General features: G+C 38.5%; 1 protein-coding gene across 1 annotated transcript in view; it reads right to left on the minus strand.

Annotated features, from left to right (window-relative positions):
- The window catches only part of LOC134531275 (ras-related protein Rap-2a-like), a 72,671-nt gene extending 65,054 nt beyond the window's left edge, over positions 1 to 7,617 (minus strand). Inside the window, exon 1 of the mRNA XM_063366968.1 lies at positions 7,564 to 7,617. Coding sequence (XP_063223038.1) covers positions 7,564 to 7,617 — 54 coding nt within the window. The remainder of the gene's footprint in view (positions 1 to 7,563) is intronic.
- Positions 7,618 to 11,796: the final 4,179 nt, after the last annotated feature.

Consider the following 11,796-nt stretch of genomic DNA (forward strand, 5'->3'; position numbering starts at 1 on the left):
CTCTCGCCTCGCTTGCCTCGTGTGTGTGCCCGTCATCCCGGCTGAGCTCGTCGTTTACTCTTTCATCAGTCCGGTACGTGTTGATTCAATTATTATTTAAAACACTGTTATCACCCATTTGTCTCAACTGTAGCATGACTAGGGTTACATGTATTCGCCGAATTTTAATGCAACGTTTTCGTGAAAAGGGTTGCGGACGGTGCAGAGAACTCGTTCACACGTTGCGGCATGCGGCTCAAGTTCCTGCCATGCTGCAGGGATAGGCGTGTCGCGGTGGTAGGGACCCGCCTGCGCCTGACGCCATCCGACTTGCTAACATCTAGTAAGGGAGTGTTTGGGCAGAGGGCAACACAATGGGGTTTGAGCTTATTGTTGTGCACCACGCCACGGGCCATATTCGCAAGAAAATGGTGTCCTTTCAAGTACGTATTAATTACTTGTGTGAATCAGTATTTTCAAACAGTGTTACATGAGTATTGTTTTAGATGTATATTTTGCTGGTTTAGCTGGTATAATGCTTTTCACGTTTATTTGACTAACTTAAAACCTGTGACTTCGCTCGTGCAATTTCAAAGTATTGCTAAAATCTTACTATTCAAATAAAATTATGTGTTTAAATCCATACACTTTTAATAAATAAAATGACAAATTTTTCAGGAGTAGTATACAAATGTATCTCCGGGGACATGGTTCTGGGTAAAGATTGAAGATTGTCAACGCCATCTTGTATTCTGACGTCACGGTGTCAATCTTAGATTTGCCTTTACCTTGACATATAAACCTTACCGTCAAAATTTGTCCAAATTAGATAAAAATAACTGAATATTTGCCCAAATTTGTTACAAATTCGCCAAAATTTCCATATTTTTTTTTTTTAAACAATTCTGCCAAAAAATCTAATAAAATTTCTTACTTCGAGGGAAAACTTACAGTTTTGAGGAACAATTTCCCGTTTTAGTCCTCAAAAATGCCAATGGCTTGAAAATTCCCCAAAGTAGATTAAATTCCCCGGCGACAAGCAGCTCTTAACCCGCTGAGGTCATGACATCGACAATTTATTAGGATGCCATTTTTAATTTTTACATAACCATTGCAATCATCGTAACGGTCGCCATTTTTAAAATCCACTTTTTTATGCTAGGAAATCGGGAACAATTTTTAAATTAGTAAAAAAATATTGAAAAACATTTTAATAAAAATATATTTCGCCATATTGAAAATTTGCAAATATTAAGGTAGAAATTTGGAATTTATTTAAATTAATAAATAAAATTTAGTAAATATTTTCACCATCTTGGATCATGATGTCGTGGCCACCTTCCTGAATGTCCATAATTTTTTAGCTATAAAAGCGGGAAAAAATTTAAAATTGATAAAAAATTTAATTACTAAAAATTTAATAAAATTTAAATTTAAAAATGCGCCTACATTATGATGTGCTCGGTTCGAACATGGCGAGGGGGGGAAATAAAAATGACTGTGGATCTTTCCTCCACGGAAGCCACCAGCAGACTGACCTTCCACCACTAATGCCAAGATATATATCGCAGTTAGTATGACATCACGTCCGCCGTCTTGTTTTCATCTGCTAAAGGCCGCCATTTTGTTTATGTCTGCTAGAGTGTGCTGCCGCCATCTTGTTTTCGTCTGATAGTGCGCTACCACCATGTTAGATTTATTTTGACCCGATAGAGTGCAGTAATTATTTATTATCAGTGCCCGATATATTGATTTTTTCATGACACCATTTTTGAATTTTTTTAATTATTTAGCTACGAATTCGGGTAAAATGCCAAAATTCATCAAAAAATCACTTATATAAAAATTAATATTGATTCTATCGATTCCTGTTCTTGGTTCTATCGTTACTCGATCAAAAAATATATATTTTTAGGTTAAAAATACTTATTCGATAAATATGACAAAAAAATCCTAAAAGCTGCTTAAATTCATCTACTACCAGCCTCTAGTAAGCCGATGACAACATATTGGTGGCCATCTTGTAAATACGTAATAATTAATTTAGAAATTCAGAAAAAATTCCAAAAAACATCAAAACAATCACTCATTCATTTACTAATTTATTCTATCAATATCCTTCCTCGGTTTAATCCTTAGTAAATGTAAAAAATATAAATTAAATTAAATATCACATCAATTTACATAAAAGTGACAGGTTATTGCATAATTTCTACTCTACTACAGGAATACTTGCTAAAGTTAGCAATATCATAAACATTTAGTTCTGCATCGGCTTGAAATGACTAATTCTTAGTTCCAATCTTTTTCCTACATAGTCTTTTTTCTTCCCGATAGAGTTTCTCGATACTGTGTTTAACAGACTGCTTCACATCGTCGGAATTGTAAATGGGAGTATTCACTGTCTTGAATGCGCACTTCTTCACTTTGTCCTCGAACGGATACCGTTTACCATACACGAAGTCCAGCCACAAATTATATTTTAAAGATACATACGTTGCTATTTCATCTGCAAGCTGATTTATAGTGTTTTGATTGATATCGTCAAGAAAAGTACAAATGTCTTTCGACTCACTAAACGTTTTTACATAATAGCAGTCTTTCAACATTCCGCGAAATGCAGATTTCACCAAGTGGAATCCGTTATCATTTACCTGTAATGCACCACGCACAGTCTTAGGCTTAGATTCATGTCCAGACTTCATCGCATTCGGTTGCTAAACATGTCTGTTTTTGTGTTTGTACGCATACGAGTCTCCCATCTAAAGCGAGGAGTAGAAATGTCTGCAGTTAGTTCAACAGTAGACACACGGACTTCGTCTTTGCAGTTTTTCGTACGCCGCTGTCGCAAACTGTCAATACGTGTAAACCAAACATGGCACTCATTGCAGCGCAACTTCGTACGAGAAGGAATCTTTACAGATTTGATCCTCTCATGTCTTTGTGCAACATGGGAAAATTCGAACGACATAGTAGCTGCAAGGATGCTTAGTTTATGAAGACGAATCTTTCAGGCTCTAACCAGATGATGATTTAAATGTTTTAGTACTAATTCCCGGTGTACAAGCTACTTCACATCTCAATATGTTTTCAATTGCAGCAACTGCATCCAAAATTACGTGTCACTTTTTTTTTGTTTGATGAAAGAAACGACTTCAAGAAATCTATTTCAAATGTTCAGAGAGCGTTGAAATGGCTACTGAATTACTGAAATTAATTTTTTTCTGCAAACTCTTTAACCAGACATATATTTCAGTCTCTTTGCTGGCTTTAAGAATATTAAAATTAATGTTTCATTGGTATGGAAATCTATTTTTATGTTGATTGCGTCGTGGTCGAGCATGAGGAGTTTATTTTACATTTTTCCACAGCTGAGTATGGCACACGACTTGGATCATTTATCGACAAGTACGTGTTTCAGCGGAGTCTTCAACTGGACCACAACTACTCACAAGCCTTGAGACAGTCTGCCCCAGGAGCAAACAGCAGCCGCGCGGTCGAACAGCCTTAAAGACCAAGGCTGGTAATCCAAAACACAAAAATAAGGTTTTGGGTGTTGAATATGCTACACATGTACCCTAACCTGCACTCCTATTGCACGACAGGACACGGCCAGTCCCTTATTTTTAGGGAACGGATTTTGATGTCCTATACAAATGTTGCCCAATTTCCGCACATGTTCAGATGGCAGACCCGCGTCAGGTGCCACTAAATCGCATGTATTCATTTTCGTGAATATCGGGGAACGTACCAAACGTATTGGTGTGTCAATGACTGTACTGGAATACATTTTTGCACTTTAATGGCCATAAAAAGAAAAAATAATCGAAACTTAAAAAGTCCTTGATAAAATTAGAATAACAATATTCAATTTGTGCGATAGTACTGCTATCTCTAGGAATTAATTGTATCGGTGGTTGCCAAACGTCCACTAGAATGCGTTGGAACCAGCCTCGCACAGGGCACCGATTATTAAAACGGTCGCCTTTCTGTTACCTTACAGGGATTCGGTTTGGACATGTTCTGGAATACGGTCCACTAGTTAGGTACCCGAACGTATTGGAATGCCGCCCTAAAAGCCCTTTTCTCGAGCAGAACAAGTGACTGATGCTTGAGTGAACACAGCACTAAAACTAGTCGTGGGGGGGGGGGGGGGGGGGGTCACTGAACCCTTCACTTCAGGCTACAAAATATCGCGGATTCATTTCATGATGTGCTAAAATGCAAATTACGAATCATACATTTTTTGTTGCATTTGCTATTGGTTCCATGTTAATGTTGAGGTCTCTGGGACTTCTGGGACGACGCGACGGTTTGAACTCAGATCATGGTGGAAGATTTTAAAAGTCGAACATAATTAATAAGCACCTACACCTCTCCTTTGTCGGTATGAACTCTCGAAAATGTATTTACATCTTATAACATTGATAAAAGGTAAAAAAAAAAAAATCACGAAGTTAATGGCTAGAGAAGCCAGAGAAGTGACGAATCACAAGTCGACACGGGCGAGTGGCCCAGGGGCGTAGCCAGGAGGGGGGGGGGTTAGGGGTTAACCCCCCCCCCCCTTAGCACAAAATCTTTAATTAATTTCTTATTCATCACTCAAACAAATTTCATATTAAAATTAATAAAAATTTTACCATTACAATATTTAAATTTAAGTACCGAAAACTGCTAAAATAGCACTATTTTACACCTTAAAATCCAAATTTTCTCAGGGGACCCGCACCCGCCGCTTTAATACGGGGGGGGGGGGGGGGGGGGGGCGCAATGCTTCTTAACACCCCCCCCCCCCCCCATACACAAATCCTGGCTACGCAACTGGCAGCGGCCAATGAGCAGGTGAAGTTTGGCCGAGTGGAGGACATACGCACCTAGCGACAAACAGCGAGGCGAGCGAGACGACAGCCCGCACCACACCTGGGGTGCGTCGAATCGGTCAGGACGACTGCGCGGGCGGAGTCGTTCACAGCGGGAGCAGGCCGATGCAAACAACCCTTTTTTTACTCCGGTGGGTCGATGTGGGGAAGGTTGCTGCTGCGGCTGAGGGGGAGGGGGGAGGGGGCAGTCCCCCGGCGCAGCGAGAGGGCGACAGGCATCCCGCTAATTAAACTGCGAGTGCGGGCGGCCGGGCAGAGTGGGGCGCGCTGATTGAAGGGCTGTCGTCTGCACGGTCATGTAGACAGGTCTGGCAACTTACCTCCGCGGAGCTCGCGGCGGCCCGCGAACCGACGTGCCCCTTTCACTAACATTGGGGCAAGAGGGAGTTTAATATAAAAGTAGTATATTAAAAAAAACTGTTTAGTTTTAAACGTCGGGGTAAAGTTGAGGGTTTTTAATTTATTTGAAAGGTTTGAAGGGATTGAATACGTACTTTAACTTTGCCGCAATGGTTAGTTTTAGTTTTAATCTCACAAAGATACTATTTAACCGATATTTTTTTTCTTCTATTGTCAAGTCAATGGCGTGGTGTATTGGTGAAATGCATCAGTTGATTGTCTGCGGGTTCGGGTTCAATACTTGTTAGAGTATATATATATATATATATATATATATATATACACACACACACACATACATACATATATATATAACATTTTCGTTTTAATATTTCCCGCAAAATTAAACTATTAATTACAGAAAAATAATCATGTTTAAACAGTTAAATTACATACTCAGGTGAGATTCTGACTAAAATAAACATTTAACAAAATTCTAGCAAGTATTTATCTACTCTTCTTTTTATTTATTATCCAGAAGAAAATTTACCTTTTTCCATTTGCTAATAAAATAATACGTGTTTATTTCATTTCTGTTGAAATGTTTTGTTGAAAAACACTATTTAAGGGATTAAATATTTTAAACGCGTAATTTAAAGTCAAATTCAATATATTTAATTTTAACTTGTCTTTCTTTTTTATTATAGTGCGGGTATTGATTTACTGCTTTGAAGAATGCAGCTGCGTAGTGTAGTGTGTAGAGTAAAAGAAAAATTACGCTTTTTCCCTTGATCTAAACCGATCGAGATGCGACGAAAATCTAGGAATAGACATTGCAGACGTAACCAAATCCAATACGATATGAAATAAGAGTTTTGATAGGTCCTGCCGTTTGGCCTTGATCTGCCTTAGAAATATCTGCACCAACTTTAAAGCGTAATTTTTTTTTTCATTGTCGTTTATGTAGTCTATTATTAGATTCATAAATCAGAACATTTACGTTTGTACACGCGCGCGTGTGCAATGTTCTGGTTTGTGAATAATATAAAACTATATGTTCAGATTCATGTTCTAATTAATTACCATGTGGGAGTTCGAAAAATAATTATATAATAATAAAAAAATGTAATCCTTGTTATATCTGCCAATGTCAGAGAAATAACCCACGGGCTTATAGTGTACTAAACTAACATTTCAAAAGAATGTTTTCGGAGAACAAACATATTCATATTTTCTGTTTATTTAATTGAAAGTATAATATTTAAAACAAGTATGAATACACATAATGTTGTATTCATGTAGACATAAAAGTAATAATACACGTAAAATTTTGAAAACATGTATGTACACATACATGTAAGGTAAAAATTTGTTTGGTTAAAAAAATGTTTTTCAGCTTTCCTTGGTGCAGACGAAATACAATGTGCATGATTTAAAAGTCTCTTTGTCCTTACAACTTCATCGAATTAAATTTTAATGCAGAGAGAGTTTTTTTTACTTTTTCATCAAAATGCGTACTTAAGTATAACCATGTGCATAATCGTAGAGTATTGCCTAAATGTCACTAAAATCATACAATAAACTCTTACTAATAATTCTGTAAAAGATCATGATGACACGGTGCCGGTCAACTTGAACACAGGCTATGGTGGTAAAGGTTAAACTCAGCCGGGCACTTGTTCGCCAGTCGGATCATGCAGTATTATCGCCTTAGCGAGATGTGAATATTCCTCAACGCCTGTACGGACGCAACCCGCCGGGCGGGGTTGGTGTCGGGTCACATACATCACAGGGCGCAGGTTCCTTTATTGCGACGAGACCTGTCATTTGGAATTTCCACCACGAAGAGGGGAAAAGAGAGCAATTAGAGAATCTATATGTTTTTTTTTTTTCCGTGTTCAGGGAATAAGTTCTTTAAATGATTCATGAAATGGCGAATTTTTATTTAATACGATTTCTTTCTTTGACACACGCCATTGCTGTTTTGCACTGTTTGTCATGGAAAAGATTCATAACTGCAAAAATAAAATAAAAATTAAAAACATAAAACCACAGAAAACAAGTCTAAATCAGATGATGTCAAACAGATGAACCTATACAGGTATAATGGACAACCTCAAAAGACGACAGTACAGACGAAACACATTCAAACTTAAATATATCAGATAGCACAAGAATTCCGTGGTAGTAATTTAATAATGTGAAACGAACGAACACAGTGGGGCTAACATCGACGAGACGGTTTCAACAACAACAGTAATGCAGACGGACAACTAAACCTATGGAGCGCAGCAAATATACGGATACGACGATGTAGTGACGCACCAGAGCGCCAGCGAGAGCGGCCCGTATCACCCCGCCTCACCCACACGAAGTCGCCGCTGGACGGCAGGGTTTGGAAGGTCTGGAGAATGTCCATTAATCGCGAAACTGGAACTCGTGCGTAAGATACGACCTCGTCGCGGCTACAACCAGGCCAAACTCAATTCAGATAATGGTCGCGAGAGACTACAAACTTAATTAGGTTGACACAAATTTTATTACTTCCGGTAAACGAGAGGAGGATAGTAAAACCGGTTTAGTTAAGAATTAGTTGGTTTTCTAGTACGTGGTGAAACGGATAACTTACCCACTATAAAAACACTATCATGCACAGTAACATACCAACAGGCAATGCGAAACGAAGTACGAAACATGTAGCCGGGAGAGTGAAAAAAGAAACAAACATTGTAATTCAACCACGCGCATTTGAAATTTGTATGTCCTGGACGTATTTTTTTCCTCTGCTATTGTTTGCCACACGACACATCACTGACAGCAAATATGCGCACGCGCGCTTCAACGTCCATCGGGCGACGTGCGAACGCCAGAGGCCTGGGAAGCAAACCACGACAGACATTTTGTTTGGAGAGATTTTGCGCTCTTTTTTTTGTTTGCACTGCTATCGTGTTTTCAGTGTTTATTTAACGACTGCGGCGAGGCGTCCTCGGCCCTCCCCCGCTCCCCTGCTCCCCTGCTCTACGGTCCGTGGAAACAGCTGCTCACGCGATGTTGCGGAGTCGCCAGTCGCCGCGCCAGCAATGCAAGCACTTGCCGAGAACAGCAGTGAATGAACGAGACTGCACACGAACACGGATGTAGAGCACAGCCCATCGCGACTCGCGACACGACACAGCAAGTGCCCTGTGTGGAAACTTGCAAGCCGGTCTCCTCTCTACAGGGGCTGTATCCCAACACAATAGGGATGGCACACACGTCCCTGCATCCCTTAGCAAAGTGCAGCCACAACGCATTTCTGAGGGATGGATAGTGTCCGAATTCTTTTACTGTTGGTACCATCTGTTGACAGTTGGTCGTACTTAATGTGCGCGTAGCCATTTTGAGTCGTGATACCTACGAATATTCAGCAAAACGCAAATAACAACAAACGATTTAAAATACAGAGTGTTTAACTTAGTTCACGTGATAGAAGTGAAAACTGTAGGGCAATTCAAACCTCGACTCGTAAGCATATCGTAAGGGGTAAAACGGCAGCGAGAGAAAGAGAAAAAAGACTTTTCTTCTAAGTAAATATGAATTAACGAAGTTATTACTCACTTCAAAATATCTGCTCAGGATCTCAATAATCATTGATCAAATAATAACGATCAATTAATATTACTTACTGATTAAATAATCAGTTATATTGAAATTTTGCGTATTATAAAACATATTATAAAAAGTAAATCAACTTCGATCATTTTTATTCCGAACCACATTTGTAATGTTTGTTATTATAAGTCAGCAATACAATTTATACAAATTTATAACAAGCCTGGAAATTCCAGTATCAGTAAATGTCCAAATTTACAAACATCTGTAATTTTACATGAATATTTCTGTTCTATTTACAAACTAATGTGTATTATTGGTTTCACCCTGCGATAGTATGAGGCCACAGCCGAGTACAGCTTGCAGCAGCGCCACAGCGCGGGACAGCCCGACTTGAGTGTCGGCGACATGGCGCGGTGCTCTTGAGGGGGGACGCACCACAACGCCGAAATACCACAACGCCGAAATACCACAACGCCGAACGTACAATAACGCCGAAAACCATAACGCCGAAATGCCAAATTGACTACAACGCCGACAGCTAGAAAACTGCTGTGTACCACAACGCCGAAATACATTAACGCCGAAAAATATCATTGCAGGACTGCCACAAAGGTTAGGTTAGGTAAGGTTAGCACACAAATTCATTCAGTTGTTTTTTTTTTCATTTTGCTCCTGTGGCCCCCCTTCCCCGCAGCAACATTTTTCGGCGTTACTGTAATTCGGCGTTGTGGTACACAGCAGTTTTCTAGCTGTCGGCGTTGCGGTCAATTTGGAATTCGGCGTTATTGTACGTTCGGCGTTGTGGTAACGACCCCTCGTGAGGCAGCCCCGGGCCGCGCAGGTAGCTCTCCCGGGGTTCCCCGACTAAACATTGACAACACTCATAACCTTTCCCGCCCAGCTTCCACTCCCGCTGCCCCGGTCCGCAATTAGCAAATGGATGCCTCGCAGCTGAAACAACAAAAGCAACAGCGTGTCCGGGGAACGAAAGGGGAAATGGAGCGACGAGGTTCTACTTTTGCAGAGTTTCAGCTCTCCGCACGAAACAATCCCAGCAGGGAAATTGTTTTTTAACCACAAAGATTCCTCAAAACTTCTATGCGCCAATATTTCGCACGTTTCGCTGAAGACATCGTTTTCCTACAAGCTTGATACCATTATTAAACGATAAAATATACCTAGAGATTACGGAATGAGTGTTCTCGGGTTAAAATTACTGTAGGCCTATTATAAATCCTCAATACTAACGAATGGTTCAGAAACCATTAGGATGCCGGTGATAACGACCATATTAAAAAAGTTAGTTCTCCCAAGAGACTTTAAAAATTTAGTACATTGTTTTGGCATTTCATCTCGGTGACATAATAAACGATCAGGGCATAAGGTAGGTCATTCCTTTTGACAAGAAACCATCCCAAGAAATTGAACAAGAAAGTATTATTCTTGCTGTGAATTTCATTGTTATTTTACAATACTTTGTAACAATACAACAGTGTCCCTTGTTAAATCCTCTAGCTATTAAAATGAATAAAAATTTATTTCGGTCGACCTACAGGTAAGGGTAGATTACGATCATATTTCTGTACGTTGAAACAAAAAGTCCATCTTATTCAAAATGTCACCCCTTTCAGTTAGGGTTGGTAATTTCAAAAAAAAAAAAAAAACAGAAAAACAGTGTAAGATTATAATTGGAATATTTACAATAACTTTGCACGGATATGATATTGTAATTACTAGAATATTATGATTATATTTATACTTCACCCCCTGTTGTTTTCGCCCTTCGAGTTGATGGCGGTATTATCAAAAAACATTTCAACTAAAGGTTTCTGCTACTTCTCTTAGTAAATATAATAACCTAAACTGTTGCAAATTTTGCATTAAGATAAGAGTGGTTGTTCAGTTTTTTTTTAAAAACCTTCCTTTATAATACCCCCTTTGCCCATTACCGAGATGGACCAAGGTTCTCATTCTCTTTATTTTATGTGAAAGTTAAGAAGTAATTTGTGCAAGATTTCAGGAGTTATAGTGTCCATAGTATATAAACAAACTTTTGAGTTGACGATGGTTTTACGGTTTAGGGACCATGACACTAAAATCTAAGTAGTAATTTTCCGGGAGTCGCGCCATGGTTACGACTGCAGTTAGTCAATATCTGCCCTTAATGTCTGTAGAAACACTCATCCGTGAACTGCCTCCAGTCATGAATTTAAAACTTACCAAACGTAATGTGTATATATATATATATATATATATATATATATATATATATATATAGTAACACGACTAGTGAGAATTTCTTCTTCGTAAATTTACACATTTTTCCCGTTAGATACTAGGTTCGGATCCCAAGTGTTGCGATTTTCCGTCTATTATTTTTTTTGTATTTGAGTCATATTGAATTATTTTATTGCATATTTATAATTTAATAATAATTTATTTCATAAATAATCACCATTATAACAATACTCGAGTCCTTTTTTATTTAGTTCTTTATTATTTTATTAAAAAAACGTATCCGAGTGGGATTCGATCCTGAATCGCTAGGCATTTAAAAATATTACTACTATTATTATTCGACGCCTGGTTTGGTCGATAAAACTGATAATCATTACTATGTCATCGGTATGTAAAATCCAGGTTAGGAAAATCATAATTATGTCAGACTAACATCGTCATTATGTCATTAATGTTACGTCAGTATCTGATGTAGATATGTGCGAAATAATTATTCAGACTATAATTATTTTTGAAAAAATTCAAAAATAGAACACATTAATTCCAAAGTATTAAGTTTTAACTTCTGTCGGCAGTCCCCATGACTTTTTTTTTTATAAACATGTGGTTAAGTGTAAGACAAGTTCATGCCTTTACTTTGCTACATGTAAAAATAAGACGAATGAATAAATAAACAATTCATTCCTAAAATTATTTTGAAAGTTATGAAACGCATTTAGAATTATTCTGAATTGTTAAAAAAAAAACGCTGTCGGCCCCCAATGCG

The sequence above is a fragment of the Bacillus rossius genome, chromosome 3 (genome assembly GCF_032445375.1).
Source record: "Bacillus rossius redtenbacheri isolate Brsri chromosome 3, Brsri_v3, whole genome shotgun sequence".
In the NCBI taxonomy this organism is placed as follows: domain Eukaryota; kingdom Metazoa; phylum Arthropoda; class Insecta; order Phasmatodea; family Bacillidae; genus Bacillus; species Bacillus rossius.